The 27,034-nt window shown below is 39.7% G+C and overlaps 1 protein-coding gene across 2 annotated transcripts in view; it reads right to left on the reverse strand.

The window, feature by feature from the left end:
- The window catches only part of Teh1 (tipE homolog 1), a 32,839-nt gene that overhangs the window by 5,395 nt on the left and 410 nt on the right, over positions 1–27,034 (reverse strand). Inside the window, exons 2-3 of one of the 2 annotated variants that reach the window (XM_032440028.2) lie at positions 23,647–25,418; positions 10,096–12,656 (exon numbers count right to left, since the gene is read on the reverse strand). In XM_032440028.2, the coding sequence (XP_032295919.1) occupies positions 12,620–12,656; positions 23,647–24,416 (807 nt within the window). In that variant the 5' untranslated portion in view covers positions 24,417–25,418 and the 3' untranslated portion in view covers positions 10,096–12,619. Of the gene's footprint in view, positions 1–10,095; positions 12,657–23,646; positions 25,419–27,034 lie in introns of those variants that run through there. The other variant, XM_002053980.4, reaches the window with a different exon arrangement.

A 27,034-nucleotide genomic window follows, 5' to 3' on the forward strand; every position in this document is an offset into this window, starting at 1 on the left:
TTTAAATTTTAGGTTTACCATAAATGGTTAGATAATAGCTATAGTTGACGACCAAGTTAATGGGTCTAGGTCCTCCTCAAATGTACTTTATTTTATGAAACGTTGAATTGGTTTTGTTTGTCTTTAGGTTCGGTTCATAATAACAAAAAATGTATAAAACGAACAGACAGTCGGAACTGATAGCCAAAATAGTTTTGTGAATGCGTTAAGCGTTTTTATTGACCATTCTGACAGTGTCGATATTTTTTTCAAGTTCGTGTCGCAATATCCGCTTTGGGTGCACCACAATTTGCAACAGTTTTTAGGTCCATATGTGCTTATGTACACATGTGTCAGACAGCTCTCTTTGTACACATAGCGACCAGGGAGCAGGGAGTAGGCAGCAGGGATCAAACGGTTGTGGCATTTGGTGGTGCAGCAGCGTGCTTTCAACTTTAGGGACTTTTGGTTAAATGAAAATTTAATGTGCTAGTTCCGGTCGAACGGGCCGCCACCTGGCTTCAGACTGTTCCAGTCGACACTCAGCATCATCGCGCTTGTAATTTAATTTACACGAAACACTTCGTGCCGCAGTGTCAGTGTCGCATTTTCAAATTAAATACATAGAGAAGTTGGCCAACAGTCTGTGCTAAACACCTGTTTGACCCAGTTCTACACCTGGCTCCACCTAGCTCTGCCTTCTGGTTGGGAATTTAGCCTACGGCCTTTTTAGTTGAGGCTCCTTCTGATTGTCATTTGCAATCAGGCAGCCGTATCTGAGGAACGTTAAGTGAAGTTCATAAACTTGCAAATTTAACTGAGCAGCCATTTACGTGTTTATAAAGTAGCAATTAGAGTACAAAATCCCTTGATAGGCTCTGTTAATGTTAAAATTAAATTGGGCAGATGTTTCACAGACTTTGAGCTGACAACGTGCATGAATTTCTTAATCATTAGCAAAGTTTGCAGCTTACCCGCCTGATTGATAAGTAGTTAGTATATGCAGTTTGCAGTAGCTCTTACTCTGACGCATACTTTCAATTGGAGTTTTAATTAAATGCAAACATTTTCCTTTGTTCGTTTCACATTTCAATTTATTGCAAATATTCTATTATATTTTTAAAAATTCTTGACAATTTTTTTCATGGACCAAATACGTATATGATGTGCCACGCCACGGGGCATGAATACACCACCTTGTTGCCCATATGGCAGCACTTTAAATGCAAATGAAAGTTCTCCTCTACGGTGGCGGTGCGTCGAGGTCGCTTACATTTTGCGAAGTGTTTTCTGTTGTTGTTGCCGTTATGTTATGTGTGTGTACATGTGTGTGTGTGTGTGTGTGTGTGTGCGGGTGTGTGCCTGGGGTTAGATGTGAGGTGCATTTGCATAAAGCTCTAAACTAGCATGCATATTCGGTTAGGCTTTTTGGCCGCACAATGTCTCATGTGCTGTGCGGTTGGGCTTTTGTGTGTCAAGGCATCGCAACTGCAGCAGATACTTGTTGAACACAACCTTGCAACTTGAGAAATATAACACACTCACACACACACTCACACACATGCACACACACACATGCTGCCTTGAAAATTTCAATGATAGCTTCCCAAAGGTCACCCAGCGCTGACATTTCACAGCAAGACGCTGAAATCAATGCCGCAAGAAGCGTATAAACAAACTTTAATTTTTAAACATTTGTCGAGGCGATGAATAGGGCGGAAACTTTGCTTGTTGGTGGTTGTGCGAGGGCGTTGCCAATCCAATTGCCAGCGTACATTCGAGTCAAACAAAGCGCCCGTTTCGGCCAAGTTAACGTCAACAACGGCGGTCGATACTGTGTAAGTGGCGCTGGCCAAGCACAGACTAACTCGTCAGCTGCCTCTTTCACTCAGCTATTGTTGCCCTTGTCTATAAGCATGCTTTTCTAGTCTTTTTTTTCTTTTTTTTTTTTGTTTGGTTTTTTGGTAATTTTTTTTTTGTTTTCGTTTGGCAAATGTAGTGAAAAGTTTTTGGATCTTTGTTTTGGCCATTCATGCATGTGCTCAAGAGGGTTGCGCCTGGGCCCAACTCTGGGGACAACAAATCGAAGACGCGCTTGCCTGGCGGCCATTAATCAAACCAGCCAAGCTACGTGATTGCTGGTCCCAGTGCAACAGGACTCATAAATAACTCGATCTACACGCTGGTCGATACATTCCCAAAAATTTGCACAGCCCAAAACGATTTGTGTGCCTCCAAATGTATACACTGTATATTAAGGCGAAAGTGTTGCTCGGCCGGAAATCAGGAAAAATCTTCGCCACTCAGACATTTAGTTTCCGTTCATTAATTTCCGCTTACAACTCAATCATCACGTATTTTTTTGCGCCTTTTGGCGGCGACAATTTTGCGCATATTTTTCCTTTTTTTTTAATAATTTTTCCACTAAGCGAATGGCAGCTGCTGCGTCGAAGTGCCCGGAAGTTCTGGTAGAAGTCAGCAGCTCATGTCCAATTCCATTTCCATTTGCTGACCGTGTTTGCGGTTCATGGCAAATTTCATTTTGGCCGTGTTTGTTAAAAGGTCGCACGGTCGCACGGTCGCATGATTTATTTGCCACTGCATTGATTTTGGTCTCGATGCCGGTTTTGGTCTCGCATTTCGCGGAACTCATTTCGACTTTCGGTGCTCGATACGTCTGTAATAAAATCAGAACTTGGCACCTCGTCTGTGTGCATGTGCTTGCGTCTGTCTGTTTGTGCGTGTGCTCTGCTTAATTGTCAATTCAAATTGGCAGCCTGCAACATGGCGTATACGTAATGCGATTATAAATGTGTTGATTACAATCAGATTAACATTTTAATTGGATTCACATTGTTGTGCAATAATTAATGCCTTGCCCAGTAACATTGCCAAGATGTAGGCTTAAAATGTATCTTCACATAATGAGACTTCACATACAGCACAGACTGGAGCTGAATGTTTGTAGTACATGGATTGAAATTAAAATTCATCAGAAACTCTAAGCATGTGACAAAACACTTCACATAAATATTTCATGCTCGAAACATATATATTTATATATATGCTCGGAAAGGCGAAACTGACTGTGTAACAGAGAAAAGGTTGTTTTGCGAAATCCATCAGCACACAGAAAATTAAACTACAATTTAAAGCTGATTGCCCGTTCTTAAATGTTTTTAAGCGCATGCAATCCAGCATCAAGGAATATAAAATTTCTGTGGCGTTCGGGTAATTATAAAATATTTGCTTTTAAGTAAATAAAATATGATGTTATTCTTGACTATTTTCCTGCTGAATACTCGCCCCAGGGGCGTATTTTTGATGCTAAATGCAATATTTGTTCGCTTATGTTTGGCTTTCAGTGCTGAGCTGAAGATTTTGCCAAGCGGCAATAAAAATAACAAGTATTTCACAAAATGGTTTGCACTTCACGACCCGAAAGAGCCAACAGTTAACTTCAGTTGGCCACATTTATCCATAGTGTTTGACTTGTGCATACCCCAAGGGGTGCGAGCTGTGGTTAAGGCAAATTTTCCGATCTACTGCACTGACGTCCAAAAGGAACGCAAAAAAAAACTGTAACAATTTTCTGATTTTTTGCCCAGTTTTTACAATTGTTTTCCTTTTTTTTTTTTGTTTTTGACGTTTCAGTTGCTGCAGGTAAGCGCTGCACGTGTTACTTCGACGTCTAAGCCAAAAGTTGCTTGGCCCGCAGTTTACGCAGCTGGCAATTCGTTTTGTTTTTTTTTTTTTTTTTTTTTTTTGACGAAACAGCAACTGCTGCTGCTGCAGCTGCCATAACAGTGGCCACCTTAAATGGCAGCCAGATAAGCCATGCCATTTGCCTTCCTACTTCTCATGCCCCACAGTTTGTGGCACTGCTGCACGCGTAAATTGCATGTAATCCACGGCAACAGCGGACAGAAAAACCACTGTGACCACAACTTCACTAATTGCACATTTTTATCGCAATTATTGCAGCTTACTCCTTCGGAATCTTCTTAGAGGGTTGCAGTTTTCCATTAAGCGATTATGCCTGTGTGTCTGTGTGTGTGTATTTGTTTGTTAAGCTCGTTGTCGCAACTTGAAGGATTAAACTCTGCAAATGCATTCAGTTTTAATCTGATTTACGCGTTTTATACAACATTTTGTGCAATCAGTAAATGGCTGCGGGCAAACAATTAATAGAACGGTTTTCAACACTGCCTGCAATTAATAAGTTTGCAATACCTAAGCATACATATAAGTCTCAATAAGACTTAATAGTGTTTTTCCCTTGGCCCTGTATTATGCGCTTTGAAAAGTAAAATCGTTTCTTCTATTATGAACTTTTAAATATAATTCTTAAAGAAATATCATCTAAAGCTAAAGTTTCTCTGCGCCATTTCTATTAAAACTAGCGCAATATTCATTTAACTTTAAGTTTCAAGCACTAGAAAGATTAGAGTCAAGCCCCACTGTCTAGACAAACATAACTGGCAAGCAAATTGCAAAAATGTTGAAATGTTTTTCGGCAATTTTAAGCCATTATCGTTAATCCCGAGTGCCTGTTAGCAATGTCTGGCAACACTGAAATGTATGCAAACAGTGCTGCAAGCTTCACTATGATAAACGCTGCCAAAGCGAAAGCGTTGCCAATTACTAGAAAAGTCAACACTGCGCGTCAGCAGATTGTGCGCCAAAAAGTATGCAAAGTTTTGGCACGCACACAGCTTTAGAGACACACAAACACACACACAGACACACATACACACGCACTCATGTTGTCAATGAGCTGAAGTGAGTTACTTGTAATTACCACAAAATTCAATATATACATACCCTAAGTGGTTACACCCACCAGTGGCAACACCACCCAGTTACCAGGCAGCTACTGCGGCTGCTGATGCTGCTGATGCTGCTGTAGACAAACATCATTTGGCAACACTCGTCTCCGTTGCTTAACGGCCGACAGACGCCTGCGTCATACGCCAAGTTGTCTTGCTGGGATGCAAAGACCGCACAGACCTCACGCACAGCTGCCACGCTAACCGCTGGCCCCACCTATACAGCCCACAATTACTCAGACTCCTCCAACGCCATCTCCATTGCCATCTCATTGAAATGGCAGCTGTAAAAAATCACAGCATCAGCATAAAAGTGCTTAAGAGCAGCCGCCGTGTCCTCTGCTCGCGTTCATTGGGTTGTTATTTTTTTTTTGCTCATTTTTACGCTTCACTTTGCGCCCAAATATTCAGATCTGCCATCTAAACAAGCGCCTACATTGGTTGAGCTCAGGAAAAAGTTTCGTTGAAAGTTTTTAACAATTTTGGCCGATTTCTATCAGCCAAAATGAACAGGCTTTGAACTTTAAAAGCGCAACCAGTCACGGAAAGAACAAAAAATATTTCGGGCACTTCCAATACCTTAAGAACTTTCTATTCACTGACTCATAATTTGGCAATTTTAATCCAATTATTAAAAGGAACAAATAATTAACTGCGCTGATTCCCACAAAACTGATACCGCTCACAAACCCCAAAACCTTCCAATGGACTTAGTGGTATTTTTTTTTTTCTGTTGCTGTTTTTAATCTGATTCCCAGCTCGTTGGAGCAGCTGAGTCAATAATGCTCCATGGCATCGCGGGTAGGCAAAAGTTCCTGCTAATGCGGTAACTTAATTCAATTTCGCCTTTTAATCCAATCAGCAAATTGAAGAATATTTGTAATTGGTAGAGGCAGGCAAAAAGCGCACAGCGTTATGTGCTGATAATATAACCATTTGCATTTTAATTGGGATTTACTAATTAAAAAGTTTTCAAATTAACGGGTGGAATAAGAAGTACAATGAAAATTTAATTGGCATGCAAAATGTATAGCCTGCACTGACCCTCATCAAATGCTACGAACTGTGAATATGTGAAAAAAATGTATTTTGTTCACTGATTTATTTGGAAAATAATTTAAAAAAATGGGTTTAATACCACGTAGAGCACATTAAATGTTTATGAACTCAAACAAACACTGGACCGCAAAAATTGTTAACACGCATCTTTTGTTCGATCCACTGTTAAATAGATGCAGAGTCAATTGGGCTAGACCCGAAAACAGAATGTCAGTGAACCGTTTTCACCCATTTTCCACAATTACGGATGAAATTTTCCAACACAAAATCCAGTATCGACAGCAAACATTTTGGCTTTTAAATCTATCTAGCCCGACTAGTTTTGTAGAAATGCTTAAAATATTCGGATATTTTTAAACAGCAAGTAGATTTTATTATGTGCAGGGCACGTCTATTCCAGTTGACTGAATGACAGACTTTGCCTTGGAACATGTTTGGCAAATCTATTGTTGTTATTACTCTTCCGATATTAAGCCTTTATATTAATATATGAATTTATAAATATATAAATAAATCAATCAATCAATCAATAAACATATATTTTGATATAAATACAGATAGATAGGTAAATTCTGTAAAGTGAACCCCAATTCATACCATCTGTCCTTTAAGGATATATTTACTAAATTCGAATGACTAAAAATGTATCATATATTATCGTGAAATAGTTCATGTAAATTGCTTAAAGTACCGTTTGATCAAAATACTTTATCCGACTACAAAACATTTGTCAAACATTAAACCTAAAAAAGGCATACCTGTCGTATGCTTGGAACGTTCAGCTTGACTTGGCGTTAAGTTTACAATTGGAAAACTAAAATTATGAACTGAATGCGAGGAACAGTCGAGAGTGCGTGACCTAATGAAAGGGAGCGCAATGATATAAATCGACAATATTGCGCATAAATGTGTTTAAAATTACGCATTGCTCATACGCAGCGTATGGCAATATTTCCGCTTCATGGCACATTATATGCATGCAGACAACGGCAAGCATTGAAGCTGGCTCGAGACCACTTAGTATTCAGCTCATAGACACAGAACGCAGACATTTGCTGGCTAATGGAGAATGGCAACAGCAACAGCAATAGCGACAGCAACAGCAATAGCAAAGGACACCCAATAGAAACCCATTCGCGTTGGCAAGTAAATATGGGTCGCGTTGCCCACGCTGGCCAAATGCAATGCTATTGATTTTTCATTTTTGGTTTCATTGCCTGCCAAAGGCGCAACAACAATACCAACAATGGCAACGACAACGGCCCAACTAAATGCCAAATGAAAATTAGCCAACGCACGCATTTGGCTATTTTGTTTTGTTTTTTTTTTTTTTTTTTTAATATTATTTTTATTATTTTTCGCTTTAATGCCTATTTTGGTCGAGTGCCGTGGACTGGCCAACGCACTGCCATTCCGACTTGGCATTGGCCATGCCGTGCTAACGTGCACGATGAGCCAACGCACACACGCACACACACACACACACACTCTCCCACACACACAGTGTGTCTGTGGGCTAGTCATAATACGCGTATTCAAACGACAATGGCGACTCTCCTGCAAAAATAAAATTTCAAGTCAAGCCATAAAAACGGCTGCCACTTTCGCGTGTGTGTGTGTGTGTGTGTGTATGTGTGTGTCGCGACTTCTGGCGAGTGGGTTGCCAAACAGCAGCAACAACAACAGCAACAGCAACAACACCGGCCAAAAGTAAAAGCAAAAGCAAATCCAAGCAAAACAAAATTAGTTTCATAAGTTTTTTATGAGTTCATCGCTTTTTTGTGTGTTGCCTTTGGCCACACTGCACACATACATAAGTATATAGGGTATGTGTGTGAGTGTGTGTGATTGTGGTGTGTCCTTAGACACCCACATTCGCCCTAACTGACTAACCAGCTTTTGTGCCAAGGGTCGAACGTCGAGGCAGTCGCGTGGGCGACGCCCATCCCTCAGCTCCACAGCTGCTGTGCTGGCACTTCCGCTGTTTCTCACACTCACACACACACACACACACACACACACACACGTACACACATACACTCTTGCGTACTGTGGGCCACGCAAATAATTCACAAATGAAATATATACAAAGAGCAGGAAGCCAACTAAAATACATATGTATATTGAGAGTGAATTTCTTTTGTTGCCTGGCTAGACGTTTAGTTTTGCACAATTCGCGTGTGTGTTTGCTTGTGTGTGTGTCTGTGTGTATGTAAAAGAGAGCGCTACGAAGATGCAAAGAAAGACAGCGAGAAAGAGAGAGAGAGAGAGAGAGAGAGAGGCAGCAGCGTTGGCGACAATTTGTTAAATTGTTATTGTTATTTCTATGTTAAATGCTCCACTGCCCACAAAATGAACAACGCCCCGTGCCACCCGTCCCTTAACCATCAACAAATTCACATTGAAAACTTTTGTTGCTAGACTCTTCGCCGCTGGCTGCACGTAGCGTCAATCTGCATAAATTATGTGAAATTTATAAGGACAACAAAAGGCATCAGCAGCAGCAGCAACAGCAACAACAACAATAGTCACAGATGGCAGCTAGAAAAACTTATTACGCAGCTAGAAAAACAAATATTGTACAACAAATATATTTTAATGTTGAGCTCTTTTTGTTCGAACTGCCAACTGAACGCTGTAACTGGATATGGGAAAAACGAGAAAAAAGGGGAACAAAACAAGAGAGAGAGAGAGATAGGGAGAGAGAGAGAAGGAAGAGAGATGAAGAGAGTAAAACATATAGCGCAAATGAGCTTAGGTGCACGATCAGAAATAAAGACAAGCATTTGAAATGTTCCTTCTCGCATAGTATATAGATCTTTAATTCCTTATTCTTGACTACCTACTCCGCACGACTTGGGTTTCCAGAGTCGAATGTCATATTAATGCCCAGCAAATTTCATACAGATCAGACAATAAGCACCGAAGATGGTTAAGAAGGGCGAAAAAGTAGCATGTGCGTAAAGTACATGTCAGTGATTGCTTGGGTGTGTGTGTGTGTGTGGTTCGTGCATATGTGTAGGTTAAGAAAGATTGCAACGATAGGGCGACGCTGGGTGGATCACACTTAATGGTTTAAAATATCTTTTTTTTATATTAAATTATCAATCAAAATGTGTGTTTTATCGTGCAAATTGCTGCAAGTGTATTTCCTTAATGCATTGGAAAAATGCAAATGAAACACGCCTTAAAAGCGAATAAATCTGTCGGCAATTGAGGCGCAGTCTTTGACGATACCCATATGAAATATTCAAAGGTGTTAAGGACATTGCATGCTATAGTCATATGGCATTCAGCTCGCCCGCCACATGAGGACAAAAACAACAATAGGACACGGGCAACAGCAAAAGACCCTAACGTAATGTGGACAAACGAGCCATGCCATACTAGGCCCTAAGTAGCTGCCATTGGCCTGCAAAGTGAGCTGGCCAACAACTGGCCTAACGTGGCTCTTGCTGTCGATGTTCCGCACAAATTGATTTTCTCACACCTACAGATTAGCTGGTGGGGTACATGGGAGTGGGGCAGAGAAAAAAGTTGATTTTCGTTGTTTGAGCAGAGTTCTTTCGCTTTCAGTTGACTTGGTTTTTGGCAAAGGCATGTCAAGTACATAATAATATCATCAGAAAGCGAAGTTTCAGACCGATGTTGTATTTACTTTTTATTTGTCAGTCTGATGCCAGCAGCGGGCAGGTGTCAATTATGTAAGCTAAAAATGAACACACCTGATGGCTGGACATGCGAAAGCAACAAATTAATCCTTGTACGATTGATGCATGACATGAGCTTGGCTAAGATTGGAGAAAGCTTTGAGATTGTCATTAAAATAGGTCTTTTGTAGAAAAATTAACATCTAATTTGAAAGCTTTTAATTGGATCAGACTGAATGTATAGAGCTTAAAGCTCCCCCTGTTAAAATCATATCAAATATATTACACATGAGGTTTTAAAGCACATTAGAGATTTAACTGCTTATTGCATCAAAAGCTGCCAATGAAAGCTTACAGCACATTTCAGCCTTATGCTAGAGGTAGCTAACTGTTTTACGACCAAAAAAGCTTCTACTGAAGCTTTAAATCACATTTTAGACTAAGGCTGGAGGAAGTTAGCTGTTTTATGACCAGAAAGGTTGCTACTGATGTTTTGAAGCACATTTAAGTCTTAGGCTACTGTTTTATGATAACAAAAATGGCTACCAGGAGCTATGTAATAAAATATCTGCATTTTATTAAGCCACAATCATTTTGTACATATTGATTTTTGGACGCAATCGGATCGTGGGGGCAGCTTAATTATTGTTCAGTTCATAATATTTATTGATGCAGCTGTGGTCTCAGTTATTTGAGCCGGAGGGTCGAGCGTTTAATTATTGACACTTGTTTGTAAATGAATTTATAAAGGATGTGGACGGAGTAAGAATGTGGCATCATTTGCATTTCAACTGCTGTCCAGCGTTTCAGTTTCATTCTCTTTTTGCGCTTTATGGAATCTCGCCTCCGCTCGACTAATAAATTATGAGCCATACAGCTGGGGCAAGGCAAGAGCTGGCCAAAAGCATGGGCAGTGCCACTTAGCGATTTTGCAACGGTTGGATCAATTGGGCCGGATTAATGTCCATCCGAGTGTCGACAAATGCGAATTGTGAATTCATGTTGCTGTGACACGTGCCTCGTTGATGGATACGGCTGAATCTGGATTGCCATTGGGTTAGCTTGGAATTAAAGTGGGCCAAAGAGCATTTACACACTTTAGACAGACTTGGCACTATGTTCAGTCCATGTCGCTGCCTAATGGATGAATAATCCATGTGTGCTGTCCCTCAACTGCAGATGCTGAATGGTATTTAAGTACATGATTAACTCACTTCACCCAGCTGACGACGTATATTGAATGATTTCATTATTGACTTTAAATAATTGTGCGCATGACGAGATTAAATGCTGAGAATAATGAGTTTTGTATACCGCGTCCCAGTGCCAGCGCCATCGGCAGCAGCATTTCCAATTGCATCATTTGATTACGCTCAATTTGTGTTAACTGCTTTTTTCTGCGCTCTGGTCTGTCCTTGTTTATACGCAACTGGATGACGCTTCAATTATAATTCAATGAGGGAAGACAACATAATTGATGTGCGGTTTCCGCATTCATACATTCAGGCATTTATCAAAAGTGAAGGTTGTTAGCCAAGCGAACTGTGTTCATCAATAATTTCTGATGAAGAGCTTCTCTTGCAGGGAAAAATGCCAATTAAAGCACTTAACCATCATTAAAATATAAACAGGGCTGTGACCTAACTAGAGCTAACTTAGCTAGCTTTTCCTATTTGGCATTCGAGTGAATTTGATTGAGCTTTTAAGTTCGAATTTTAGATGCAATGTAAATTAATTTGGAATTGGAAATTTGGAAAACACGCACATATCATTATGCATGCTTCTCATTCCCTTGTGCGTTCAACAAGGCGTATGCGTTATATTAAGTACACGCAGGACTTTCAATTATAATTAATCAATAATCAATCATTATTGAAGCATCATATTTTTTTTTTAAATTATATATTAATGTGCCTGCCATAATGAATTTGAATTAATTCATTAGCCTCATTGAAATGTGAAATGTAAATATAATCAGTTGCCCAAGGCGTCGAGAAAATGTGTCTATGTGTAGTATATTTCAACAGAATTTGTATTACCAAGAACTGAGAGTGTGGCAGGGTTGAATGGTTCGCTTTGGCCTATTCAAATTTCATGTAAATATGCTAGGGCCAACATTTAAATTTAATTGCAGCAATAATGTTTAATTCCATTAATGAGTGTAAGTCAAGAGCTCAATAGCCATAATTTAAATGCGTTTGATGTAGTAAAAAATCAAGTTGTTAAAACACAAATGAGCATGCGGTACGTGACGAGATGAAATTGTGTATACAAGGCATGAATTTTTTGGATTTAATAGGCAATTTGTAGTCGTAATCCAAATAAAAATAACCCACAGTTACACGCACCCGCACGCAGACAACATCCCGTTGAGCACAATGAAATAATTTTACACATTGACTGTGGTGTCGGCAGGCGCTAAGCCGTTAAATTCCCTAAAGCCAAATGCTAAATGCAACTGGGTCGAAATATTAGAGCCAAATGCCATGATTTAATGGGTAATAAATCGATTGGCTGCTTGTTGCTGCCTGCACGACCAATGCAACGTCTGTGGGTCTATGGGTCTGCTGCTCACCCAAGTCGGCTCGGGAGGTTGATCTGAGACTGGAACAGCAGCTGGAGCCGGAGCTTATCGGCACGCATGCACGCCAGCTGGCGGCAATTTGGATACGCAGATAAAGCATTTATTGGCCATATAAAACGGGTAAAATTACTTGCCAGCCGCCGCTTCCGTGCCACCCTCTGGCATACAGAAAGCCGCAAAACGCTTTGTTGGACTATCGCCCTGGGCTGTACCCTTCGGCTGACCGCTGCTCAATTTCGCTATGTAATTTCCTATTGTTGTCGCTCGCCCATTGAACTCAACTCAAAATCAATTTACGATGACATTTTTAGAAAAAATGTTTTACAAAACGTTTCCTACTACATTTTAGACATTCATTCAATTCGGCTAAATGAAACGAATGGCAGCAAATTAGACAAATTGTGCCAAGCATTTGTCATAATCCTGAAAGCATATACATTGTCCCAGTTGCTACATTTGTTCGTGCTGCAGCTGGCATTGTCCTGGCAGCCAAAGTTGCCAGTTCCTCCAACACTCAACTACGTGCCTCTGTGAAATGTCAAATAAGAAATGTACCTGAAACGAAAGGAAAACATTTCTCAGTTATTTTTGAAGTGCATTTTGTTTGTTTATTTCTTGTATTTTTTTTTATTTTGGATTTGTTTAAACGGTACTGAATATTATATAAAGAGCAAATAGCTGAACTCGGGGATGATTTAGTTCCCATTTGAATTCATGTTGTTAAGCGGCATATGAAATTTTCATTTTTAATTTATATTTGACTGGATTTCGTGCAATGCTCAAATACTTCTTAAGCTTGGCTAGAAACAGAAAGTCTTGGCATATATGTCTTGATATCTGACTGATTCTCAACATCTAGAATGAAGCCTAATCTACGTGATATTGACTTATTTGCAGACAACGGGTAAGTAATTGGTAGGCTTTTTTTGTGCAGGAGCCTAAATATATCCTAGTCCTTCTTGGGGCCATCCATTCTGATTGTCCCTAACAATTTGTCATTTCAGTCAACTTCAAAAACGCGCGTGTCGGAAACTTTTGTGTTGTGCAAAGAAAAAAAGTTAAATTAAATAAATTACAAAATGCTTTGCCAGCAAGCACAATGCGTTTGCGCAAAAAAAATAATATAAAATAAAACAAAAAACCAAAAAAAAAAAAAATAAAAGGTAAAGAGACCGAGCGAAGAATAAACAAAAAGTTCAGGCTGCCAGCCAGACGAGGACGAGACGCGCGGCAAATGTTTAACAAGGATTCGGTGGCAAATTAAAAGCCACCAACGTTGCCTCCATAAATCATGCGCCATGCCAAGAGAAAGGCGCAAAGAAAACACAGCGCCTAGACAAAGCGAGGAAAACAGAAAAAATATATATATATAAAATGCGGCGACGAGTCGCAATAACTTTTAAGAAATTATTATATATTCATATACCCTATAATCAAGGTGGTTATGTGCACGATTTCTAACATTTCCCACAGCTTTTTAAATTTCATATCAACTAGTTTAGTTGCTCACTTTTAAATTAATCTATTACTAAGCACTGAGCACTGAGCACACTTAAATAAATTATTCTTTAGTAAAAAACACAAGAGTTGCAGTCAAAGTTTAAAGTGCACTCAACTTTAATGCGACACAGTTAATTGAAAATAGAAGTTCTTGTCAAAAATAAAAACATAATATATTCAAAATGCATTTAACTATTTGGGAGTTAGTATTTCAGCATATTGTATTTTTACAGGGTATTGCATTTGCACTCGATACCCATTTGCTTATGAGGTGGCATTACAAACAATAAAACTACTAGCAGAAACACGGTACGATGACAATTTAAAGCTATACGCAAGTGTTCTTGTATTTTTTTTTTTTTTTGTTTTTATCGTAGTTGTTGTAGAGGTTGTTGTTATTTTTGTGTATGTAGCTGTGAGTGTTCCGGCGCGTTGCACTTGAAACGAGAGCAAGGGATGTCCAAGCCGCCGCAGACAAACAATTTAAATTGTGAGGGCGGCCCGAAACGGGGCCATGGAATTGCGTTGAAAGGTCCCGAATGCCCCATTTGGAGTGTCGTGCGCAAAAGGCCAGCAAAATACAAAACAACAACAACAATCAGGCGAAACAACAATGACAAATAAAAAAATATGTGACACAAACAGCGGCAACGACAACGTTCCGGAAAACAAACGGAAATTGTGAAATATACAAATGTGTTCCGGCTTCTATAGGTGAACTACATGGAAACTCCACTCGCCGGCGGCGCACAATAAGACAAGACACAACAAAGGGGCACGTACAACAAAACCAGCTTATATAATTGTAGAGTTTTAATAAAAATATATGGCCACGGCCTGGACAATTGTTATATGTCACATTCGAACAACAAAAAGCAAAAGACAAGCTACCAAAACACACAATTGCCCCATGTCGAAATATTTCTCGAACGGGCTTGTTAAAATGAAAGCATTTGAGGTTTATCGTTGCCCTAGGCTGTGTTCGGGCACTTTGCTAGTGGAATATACGTAATTGAAGCTGGAACATTGTTCGGTTATGCTGGGGCTTCAAACGTTTTTCATGAAATTCAATTCTCGAACCAAGTGTAGTTTTTGGTTTGATTGTGGGAGCTTTGTTTCTCCCCAACGAAATAGGTCAAGCAATTAAAAGCTGCTGTGGAAGTAGGCTTGGCACATATTTAGTGCATTTCAATTTGTTTTTTTGCAAAACACTTTTTTTCTTACTTTCCGGGAATTACCCGTTATTGCCTGTGCCTGCTTTTCTGCCTAGAAGAACATACAACTTTTTCTACAACCTTGAAATTCAGTTTTTACCAACTGAGTGGATTTTCCGCATTCGGTGAATTACATTTCACACATTTTGTCGATTGGACACATTTTTCAATAAATAACTCTCTATAGACTTATGGAAGTCGCAATATATTTATTTTTCTCAAGATCAATTCCGAGTTATATACAGATAAATATGTTTGATGACGGGTGAAAGGTGGGTAATATTTTTATACAACAGGCAAAAGGAAGCATCTCCGATCCCATAAAGTATATTTATATATTCCTGATCCTGAGCAACAGTAGCCGAGTCAGTCTTGGCATGTCCGTCTGTGCGCGTTGATGTCAGGAGCTGGTTGGGTTGGAGGTTTTAACGAGTATGTTCTTAAAGTATTCGATAGCTTTTCCCATTTGCAAGCAATCGATAAGAATCAATTTCGAAATGCTGTTTTTTTTTTATCAAATCTCCTTGGTTCTAGTGGCTGGATCCACAAAATTTGACATTTGACATTTTTAGAATAGTATTTCCATTTTCGTGCCATTTCCCCGAGTTTGGCACTCCTGACTAGTAAATTCTAACTTGCTTGTTTTCAAATTTTAGACTCCGCCTCAACTTTCCCATTTGTTTAGTCACACCCGATAGCCAACCAATCCGTCAGTTAGTTGCAACAAATAAGTTTTTATACATAAGTATATAGAAAATTAATGAAATCGAGTCAAAGTTTCAAAGGCGCCTGCGTATAATGTTATTTATCTGTTGGATTCCATAATTGATGTAGCTGGAATTTAATTAAAAAATCTGTTGAGCTGGCAATTACCAAGAAGCAGCCGCAAATGCTGTCAGAAATCATTGCAAAATATTGAAAAATAGGCGAATGCAAGTTGAATGCTTTTGGCAATTGGCCAACAAAAAAGAAAAGAAAAGGCAACCACAAACTAGGCAGCTGCAAAAGGGGATTGTAATTACGAAATTAAAAGTGTGACAGCTGCATGATGGACTTGTCTGAAATAAATGAATGAATGTGGCATAGACGAATTGACAGGCATGGCCAGTCGGGTAGTCGGGGCCCACCGATCAGCCTTGGGGCATTGGCATTGGGGCGTGGATCTGCATTATGAGTGTGCGGCCATATTGCACTTGAGCTGCTGCTCAGCTCCTGCCGGCAGAGTGTGTGGCAGTGACGGATGCGGATGCTGGCATTTGCAACGCCAACGTGTCCTGACCGAGGCCGCAACATGGGCACCCAGCATCAAGCAGCAAGTGCCAAGTCAACAGAGGAGAGCTGGCACCCCATGGAGACGGCAGGTGGCTGATGGCCCCTTATTGAAATTTGTTGCATTATGCTGGGGCTTGCCCCTCCCCCCCCCCCCCCCCTATCTTGTTCAGGATGCTTGGAAATGTCCTTGTACGATGCTCACTGCACTTGATTGTCAACAAAATGGTTTTGCAGTAAGGCTCACAGCTTGCTGTAGCTTGTTGTTGTTGTTAGATGCCCCTCTTCTGCCCCACTTGTGTATTATTTTTTTTTTTTTCTATATTATTTTTGGCTTGCGGCACTTGATTTTGAAGTGACTGCAACTGCTGTGCAGCTGGCTGGCAAAAGGACATGCGGCAGTAATTAAATTTGTGCATGTAGAATGAATCAAATGCTTAAAGTTGTGAAAGCCCCTTTTGGAAAGTAACTAGAAATTTCCCTCTTTTTGTTTTTTGTTTTAAATTAGACACGAGAAATGTCACATTGTTGGCACATGCATAGGCATATATGCGCGCACACACACACAGACACACAAGAAAACACTTGAAGACGGCCATAAAGATAAATGTTTTATGTACGTGAATTGCGTTGAATAAAAGCTCTGTTTGCCTGCTTTATATGCAGAGAGGTGAGAGAGAGAGGGAGAGAGGGATAAACAGACAAACACAAAGTCCGCTAAAATGCTTTCTCTCCCCCTCTCTGCCTCTCCCTCTCTCTCTCTCTCCATCTCTCTTATGCCTGCTGCCAGTGGCCATCTCTGTTTTTCTCGAATTATGCGAGATGGCATTTGCTAGCATGCCCACATTACTCATACGCCCCCATACCACCAATGCCGCACGCGCCTCGCTGTTGCGCTTCATTTAAGCAAATTCACGTGCACATTTAAGCTTAATTGTTTCTTGAATTAAGCCAAACACAAATAGGTGCGCAAAACGTGCTGAAAATGCTGTTTATTTTCTACGAGTATGTGCAACTGGAGCTGAGATTTAGCAGAACAATTTAAATATTCAGAGTTTTCTTGGAAACGTGTATTTAAGAGACGATTTCTACTATTCCCATTAAATGTGGCTTAAAGTTTGGTAATAAACTCTACAAAAACTTTCATATGTCAGCATAATGCATAATATGTGCTCACATATATCTAAATATTCATATACAACACATGACCATTAAAAATACAAGGCTTATGCTGCCTTTGGAATCACAAGCGCTTGTTTTATAACGCATAAATTTATTATGGGTTGCTTAGATGTGTATACAAATAGCTGAAAAGGACGCTTTACGTATGTATTACCATCCGCCCATAAATTCACTTTAATAACATACTCAAATTTAGATATTATCTGCGTGCAAGGCACATAAGTATGCTCGCATATTTTTCGGCATTTCTCTGTGTCTGGAGAGACGCAGTCTCAATTCTCGCTGGAATCGCCGTCTTCGCTGCTTGGCAGTGCTCTTGCTCTTGAATTATGTGCTTTCACAAATTGTCTGGGGCGAAGCATTTAAGACATTTTATTCAAGCGCATCTCAAGTGATTCTTAGGTGGTTTTTCTTTTTGAACATTTCTTTAGTATTGTGGATCATGTCTGAGTTATTCAGCTTGTACTTCTGTCAGCCACAATCGTTGCACAATAGCAGCAAATGTGCAAATGTTAAGTTTGTTACTAGAAGCGTGTTGTGTAAAGTTATTTGACTCTACATTAAAAAAGGAAACCGTGTATCTCGTCGTTATTTGAGACAAAAAGCTTAACAAAATCACAAAATAATGACTTATGTGTCAATACTAACTCCTGCCGTAGATGTACTCGACCTCAACAAAATAAGAGTCGCTCGAAGCAAAATTCATAGCAGGATCTGCAATGCTGCTAGGTATATGCGTATTAGGGGTGTCGAGAGTTCCCAGGGTATACTTCGATACTTTGAGTTCTTCGCTCCCATGCCAGCCCACTAGAAGAAAAAGAACGAGGTGTTCCATTACTGGAGGATGACTCTCTAGGGCAAGAAAGAGACCGCCCAAACGGTATTATCCACAGGATCTGCCTGATAGGATTCTCTTAACTAAAATTCATAAAAACTCTCTCAAATTTGTACATCTTAGCCCCAATAGCAGTATTTCTTATTAAATTTAGTTTTCTCTCCTATAATTGGTTTAAGCTGCCACTTTAAGGTGGTTGTAATCTTGTCAATAATAATATATATATATATACATTTAAAACAAAGAGCGGGTGGAGATTACCAAAAAGCTATTTGCATAATATATTATATTATAATATCTTCTATATAAAATGTGATGCTTCTAGCCCTAATGATCTAAGAATTATGCTTATGGGAAATGTGTTAAGGTCTTTTACAAGCTTGCTTGACATAAGATTGTTGCACATTCTTGTTGACATTTGCTTTGCCACATTAATTCTATGTTTAAGTTTTATTTGCAACTCGTGTTACTTGTGCACATTTTAAATTGCATACCTCAAGGAGCTGGTTGCATTTCACGCGTTGTCTATGTGTTTAAGGGCTGAATACTCAGCTCTTCAATATTTCTTGGTAATGTTTATGAAATAAACAAACTTGGGCATCAGGTTTCATGCGCATGTCCTTCAGGCCATTTACAGCAATTAAGATGCCCGAGCTCGAGGCTTTAATGTACATTACATTGTCCGACTGTTGCCGCTTGCCCTTATGCATGTGTGTGTGTGTGTGTGTGTGTGTGTGTGTTTTTGCGTGTGTCTGTGTGTTTTGTTAATGAAGCGTATGGCTGACTGCGACTGCTGGCTGACTTAACGGACTTTTGGTTGCCAGCTCGTCGGATTTGGTGGGGATTTGCTCAAATGAAGTGGCGTCAAGCAAAATATTTGCTCTGCAAGCAACTATTGCCTGTCTGCAACTACTTTTTTGATTCTGTTTTTTATTTCAACTGTCAGCGAGAACTTATTGCCAGTTAGAGTATGCAGAGCAAGAGCTGGTCACGCCCACGCAAATGATTTTGTATTTCTATGCCGATTGCATTTCGAGAATGGCAAAAGGAAAACGAAAATTTGTTGAACGGCTTTCATATGGTGCGCATTATTATTAATATTGATTTTAAGGGGGGAGAGCCAAGCTTGTGTCTGTGATGAGAGCCTGGCGATGTCCTTCGCACATATGATGCCAGATGCCCCCCCACACACACACACACACACAGACGCAGCCTCCACGATATACTAGAAGTAGTAGTTCGCCATGTGGCTGATAAAAATAACAATAGCAGCCTTTTTTTTTTTCTTTGGCTGCCGTTTTGAACCCAAAAGATAAAAGCGCCCCGCATTTTTATGCTTGTATTGTTTGCACGAGCTTGAGTAAAAAGAGAAAAAAAAAATAACAAATACGTGACAGAGCGTTGGAAAACGCAGCCTGCGCACAACTAGGCGTCATTTCAACAATAATGAAGCCTAAAATGATTGTGATTAGATTGCTGCTGGCTGAAAAAAAAAAAAAATAAATAAATAAAAAAGGAGACAAGCTCAAGGAATAAAAGCGGGCACTTAATTAAAGTAAAGTTCTTGGGCTTGGGCTGCGTTTGTTGTAGATAAATGACATTTTAAATACAATATAAATAATAAAATACAATGTATATTTAATTCATAGCCTAAAGAGAAATTTAAATATGTAGAAGACGTGACTTTAACTTAGTCGCTGCAGCTAAGTTGTTTGTACGCCAAGAGAAATTGAGTTTTCGTATACCAATTTACGGGGCATTCTTATTATACCATGAAGTATGTAACGCATTGAAGCGGACATCTCCGACCCTGCAAGGCATATATATTCTAGATCAGCATCAACCGAGTTGATATGGCCGTGTCCGTCTGTCCGTCTGTCTGTCTGTTTGTTTGTTTCTATGCGAATATTATCTTTAATCTCTCCATATATCCGGCTGTCTGTGCAGGCAGTACATATGTCGGCACCGACTGGATTGGATCATTTTATCATTTATCTGCCAATAGGAACGATCGGTCGAAAAGAAGTTTCTTCAGCGAACTCGGCATTTGTTAGGTTCACTATGCATCTCGGATCGGATTGCCTCAAGATATTGTGTTCACATGAACAATCAACCGAAAAGTAGGTTCGAATAAGGAAAACTCTTTTGTTTATCTTTACCTAACTCTGTATTTACAATTTGAACTATGCACTACTACTTATAATGTATTACTACTATTATGTATTGCTATAAAATAAAGCGGTTGAAAAATGAATTTTTATATATCAAAAGATTATGTTTTTCAATATATTTTCATTAAATTTCCCTTTCCCGAGTTTCACTATTCCGCAAGGAAAATGTCTGCAAGAGTATTAAATGCTCGGCGTGTGCGTACCTTCTCGTTTATTTTTTTCGTAAGTAAAAGAAACACGCTTTTCTGCGAAAAGTGGCACACACACGCACGCAGCAAGCGACGCGAGGCTGGCCTGCAGCAGCCACAGGAGCAGCAGTTGGCCAGGCTAAGTAGGCCACTTTGGGTGCAGCCACGAAGCGGGTCCGCCAACCGTTTGAGCCCAGAACAGCACTTGGAATGCTGCTTTGTTAAGAGTTTGAAGAGCTGAGTTGAGTGGAGTGTTCTCATGCTTCATGGGCTGCAATTCTGCAAGTTTGCCAAACCAGATGATTGACTTGTCTTAAGAATTGCTAATTTCAGGCACAAGCTATAGAGTTTCAACTTACAAAATCTTTCATTTGTAGCTTAAGCTGCATTTTAACATTTTTTCGAATAATTCCAAAGGACTGCAATGCACATGATATGCTGCAAATCCTTTACAAAACTAACTAGAATTATTTTTATTCCTAGTCAGCGAGAAAGGTAAGCAGATTATGTAACATATATGTGTGTACACAACGCTACATCCACGTGCTTATGCCACATGAGTGTAGCAGTGCGTCTGTGTGCGTGTGTGTGCGTGTGTGTGTGTGTGTGTATCTCACAGATAGCATTAACAATGGCACATGCTGACGCCAGTTGGTTTCGCAACTTTTCAACAGCTCTTTTTCAACTGTTTTTATTAGTGATTTCCGTTGAAAACAAGCTAAATTATGCGCATTTCTTTTTGCGACACCTGCCATAAACTTTACTTTGTTTAGCTTAAATATATCTGAAAAGCTCGAAGAAAATGAAAACTGTGTTCAATATACTTTGGCTGTCGTTTTTTTTAAGAGTTCTTTGCAAACATTTCACTTTTTTTAATATATGACCAAGATAAATAATAAATAATTGTTTTTAATTTGCCGATAATTGTAATTTGATAAATTTGATTTCAGATTTAATGGAAATGCAAGATTAGATTTTGAATCATTCTTTTTAAAAATAAAAAAATAACTCGAACGAATAAATGAAAAACAAACTCAAAGTATCTTTCTCTTCAGCGCACTTCAGATAAAGAAACAATCAACTTTTCGATATCCATAGACTGGCTCGTCTATTAATGCTGATCAAGAATATAAGTATAAGTTTTATTTGGCCGAAAAAGTCTCCTGCCTATTGCGTACATTTGCATAAAATACATTTACATATAGCTCGGGCAATTAAGTTAGTTGAACGCTCATCCGGCCAACATGTTGTGCTTTTAACTGAAATATGCTAAAAATGTAGGCCTATTAATTCATAGCACATGCAGTCAGTGGCCTCTATTGTTCGTCATAAGCCCATTGGGCAGATAAACGAAAATCTAACTGGGCATTATGCTCATTCGGCTACTAATTGATAGGGCACGTGCCCCACAAACAACGAGGTAAACAATCCAGAAGGCAGCTCACCTCTGTCTGAAAGACAATGGCAGCATTGATTGCATGGCTCGATTGCCTGCTCGTGCCTGAGCATGTGAAACTGAGTCGGGCCAATTGAATAATGCAGATGCACATGTGCAAAGGGTCCGGACAGACCAATTCATTATCGATTGCGTCAATGTGTAGCTGCAATTGGATATGCAAAATTGAGCCACTGTGCGCTCAGACAAGGATAAAGCTTGCGAGCTCACTGCAAAAGAATGCCACAAAAAGACCATAATTACGAATCAATAGCTTTGCCGGAGCGCACTTTATATATGGTTGTTTGTTTTTAATATGTTCCAATGATAAATGTAATTGTTATTGTCGCACTTATTCACATGTGTATAATCAAAAGGAGCAGCGCAGTGGATAGCAAATAAAGCCCGAAACTCAATCGAGAGTCGACTTGTCAACAGCTCAACAAATCAATCATACGCAGCGTGGTGCGTGCTCGCCTGCTAGTTAATGCGTGCCTGTTGGGCGTGTATTATCTGTGGCACACACACACAGACGCAGACATGCATGTGACACTCGGATTTATAAATAATACAGCCCACTCATTACTCCAAACAATAAGGCTGGCTTCCAATTTCGTCGAATGTGTCATTATTGAATTATTTAAATCTCGAGTCGAGGCCAACCAAACAAATAATGGACAAGAACAACACATTTATTGCAATTGGATTGGGCAGGTGACTGGCACCTGCCACAGTTACAGTTAGTTCAGTACAGTTCCAGAACTGACTACAAGTTGGCAAACTTTTGTAAACTTAATTAATTTAAATGAGCTTGCAACCTGAAGTCAACTGAAACTCAATTTGACGATGCATGCAAATTAACTCAAACTCGAATCCAACTAGTTAAGAGATGTTCTTGTACATTAGCCTACTTAAGTACAAGCTCTGCAAGTCTAGTGCTGACAGTTGATACAGCCTTGATGTACTTTCGTCAACTTGCAGGGCTGAAAAAGGAATATCACGTTGTGCAATCATATCAGGTTTTGTCAAACGAATCAATGGCAGCTAATTGGCATACAAATCGTTAAGAAGGATTTTCTCTGAATCTCATAATTGTGATCAACATGCACATAAAAATAAAATAAATAAATAATTAATTAATATATAAACATTTGTAAGCAAAAATATGTTTTTATGTATAAACAAAAAATGCCAGAAAAAAATGAACTAAAATAAATAAATAAATTATTTACTTATAAAATTGAAAAAAAAAATATATATATATATATATATATAAATTAAAAAGTAAAAAGGCCATAAAAAATGAAATAATATAAACAAATAACTAATTACATAAAGATTTTAAATTATATATAAACTTTTGTAAATAAGGAAAAAACAATAAGATTAGAGGAAAATAAATAATAAATAAATAAAAGAAGAAATGCCATAAGAAATGAAAGAAAATAAAAAATTATTATATATCTTAAAAATTAAATTTAAATATATAAACATTTGTAAGCAATAATCAAAAACAATTAATTAAAAATACATAGACATAGAATAATCTTTTTTATGTCCTTGAGAAAAGTTTCTTCTTGAAATAAATATCACTTTTCTTAGTTGTTTTTTATGAAGATAAACAATTTTAATTATTATTTTCTTTTTTGTAAGTTTTATAGATTTTGGCAATGATTAAGCTAACTTTTAGAGGCAGTTGTTTATTTAGCTTAGACTCCGATGCTAAGCGATAGGATTGTGGACGCACATACCTGAGATTCTCAATGCGTGGCCGGCGGCACTGCGGACGATTGCGCCGATGGCTGCGATCCTTTTTACAGCGGCAATCGCAATGCATGATGCAGAGGGCGATGGATGAGATGACCGTTATCACAAAGGGGACCACAAAAAAATGAATGATGATGGCCTCCTGATCGTCATGATTGTAGGATGTGAGGACGACGGTCTTGTTTTTGCGCGAATAGAAACACGGATAGATGGCGCCCTCGACGCCATAATACATATTGAAGTTCTTGCACGTGACAGTGGGCGGATAGCCGCATCCCTTAATGTTGACCAGCAATGTGGCCTCACCGGACTGCTCCCACTCGGCGGTGTAGTTGGTATAGTCGGTCATGTTCTCTGGTATCGTAATGTTCTGTTCAATAAAAGTCACATATATGTGCACACAGCGATAGAGATCGGAGGTGCAGCCCTCACGGCAGGAGCTCCACGAGCAATTGAATATGCCGACAAGATCCTCGCGACGCGTTGTTGTGCACAGCGTTGGATTCTCGATAAAATCGTGGCTCAGTGTCGATATGGCTGGATCCACATAGAGCGGCACCAGAAACAGCAGCGATGCGCCGGCCGTCACCGAGAAAAAGGCGAGTGTGGAGGTGCCATAGAAACGCGCACGTTCCCGCCACGAACGAAAGCGCCGATTGCCATTTTTCTTTTTTGGAGCCAGTTCTCGGATTTTACGTAACCGTAGCTCTTGTTGTTGCTGCTCGAGTAGTAATTCCGAACTGCCACTCCTCATATTATTGTCGGTGCACCCAGGGCGCTGATGTTGCTGCTGATTGTTGCTGCTGCTGCTGCTGCTGCTGCTGCTGCTGCTACTGCTGCTGCTGCTGCTGCTGTTGTTGTTGTTGTTGCTGTTGTTGCTGTTGTTAATGCTGTTACTGCTTTTCCTTTTGTTGTTGCTTGCGTTGACGCTGACGTCGCCGTCGGCGCTGGCGTCGCAGCAGCAGCTGCAGCTGCAGCGACGTCACCACCCGCACCAGCCAAAGCCTGCGGCTGGGCCTGAGAGCTGCTCCTAGGGTTAGTCGTTGTCGTTGTCGTTGTCGTCGGTGTTGCACTCTTCAATATGGCAGCAGGCAGAGCGACAAATCGTGAGAGAGAGAGAGAGCGAAATGAAGAAGGCTGGACACTTGCAGCGTATGTCGAAGCTGACGTTGACGCTGACGCGGACGTTGCGTTGGCAGCGGCAGGCGTCGCTGCCTACCGCAACATCCAAGAGCGGCACGAGTACGCAGCGAACGCGAGACAAACTTTTCGATGATTGAGGTTATGTACACACGCGTCGACGCAGAAGGAGACCGGATAAACAGCTGTTTTACCAACCAAGCCTCACACTCGCTGCCCACAGAAAGCGCTACAAATCACGAGAGAGCGAGAGTTGGTGGGAGGGACAGACAGAGAGAGAGAGAGAGAGAGAGATAGACAGAGAGCGCGCGCGTGAGTACCTAATGGTCAGGGGTTGTGTATAGGCAGGCAGACAGCGAGTGTGTGACAGAGATAGCGCGCACAAGATAGTAAGAGAGAATGCAAGAGAGTGAGAGACAGAGTCAGTCAGACGGCGAAAGGAAGACGCTCGGCAGCGTCTTCATTTGTGTTGTATGAGTTGATTTTTATTTTTGCTTTGCTTTTTATTATCGTCGCGGGCAGCTTTGACATTTGCATTATACAGTTAGTACTTGTTCTGTTGTTTCTAATTGTTATTGCCGTTAATTCACTGCGATTGTTGCTATTATTGTTGGCACTGGAAAAAGAAGAAGCAGAAGAACAACAAGCACATGAACAATGGCAAGGGCGGCAATTAACAAATTGCGGTTTATGCGTGCGCCGCACTCGACAGCTGTTGATGTAGGTTAGTTTGACGAGAGAGCGAACAGCGAGCAGCGATTAAACTAGCGAGTGCGAGAGAGCAGCGCCCAAAAAAGCACGCTGTCAACGTTGGCAGCTACGTCAGCGTCAACGTCAGCGTCGACGTCGCGAGCAAACTGTTTGACTTTCTTTTTAGTGTGTCGCCCCACTGACTGTGTAATCTTACTTTTTTCTCCTTTTTTTTCTTTTTATGGATGGAATTATTTATGCTACACATTTTGTGCGGCACAATCTAATGTTCTTGCCATAGTTGTTGTTATTATTTTTGCATTTTTCTCGACTCACGTTCAACCACAAAAAAAAAAAAAAAAACAGATATGCTTGATTTATTACAGTTCCCACCAAATGTTCAATGTCTGTTGACCACCAAAAAACTGCACTAAATCCAGCAGCGTACACTGAAACAATCTAAGTAGGCGCTGCCTTGCTCTAATAGCCCATCGCCTAGTTTATTTAGTGCTAATCAAAAAAGAAAGTATCTATTATACGAAGAGCTGATGATTTATAAACTGCTTTCCAACACTGTTTGCTCAATTATTTCATTCAGCACTTGTCGCGAAACGAGGAAATTCACTTCAGAACTATTTAACTATAAATAAAAAGAATTATTAATATGCTTAATGCTTGTGACTTTTAAAAAGAGTAAACAACATCTGTAATAAACAAATATAATTAAAAAAAAATAATAAATAAATAAACAGAATGAAATTAATGAAAATTAAATAAATATATGAATATAATAAAACAAAAGAATATAAATAAAAGTATATAATATAGCACAATTATAATTTTAAATAATATATATATAAATATAGTTAATAAAAATAAATAATAATAAAAAAAATGGTGCTTCTTTTTTGTTACTATTTTATCTAGTTGTTTTTATTATTATTTGTTGTTGTTGCTGCAATTTTATTATTATTATTTTTCAGTATGCTCTTCCATTCGAATTATTCACTTTTTGGGCCTGTCCGCATGACACCCACTATTTACCCACATATTCAGTTTGAGGATTTTTGTTTTTATTGCAGCTTTGCGTGACTCTAAATGTTGGTCACTTTCACACACACACACGCACACGCACCCACACACACAGTTTGTTTTTGTTGCGGGTGTTTGGAACACATTTCACAATTTTAGCAAACACACACACACACACACACACACACACACACACACACACACACACACGCACACGCACACATACATGACATATATGCCATGCACGTGTTTGCGTGTGCTGCCATGTATTTCGGATGATTTCATTCATGTATATGTCCTGCATCGTGCGTTGAGTTCTATCAACTGGGCACAGGGCGTATGAGTAATATCATGACAGAACAAGTCTGCCAAATGGTTAGAGAACTAACTGACTTTGCTAGACTTTGTATTGAACTCCTCTTTCAAGTTCTGTTTCTTAAACAACATTAAATTCCATTCGCTGCTCGCTGCTGGCGCAAATAATTGTTGCTAAATACAGCCGCCCATGCC

This window comes from Drosophila virilis, chromosome 2, assembly GCF_030788295.1.
Source record: "Drosophila virilis strain 15010-1051.87 chromosome 2, Dvir_AGI_RSII-ME, whole genome shotgun sequence".
NCBI lineage: Eukaryota > Metazoa > Arthropoda > Insecta > Diptera > Drosophilidae > Drosophila > Drosophila virilis.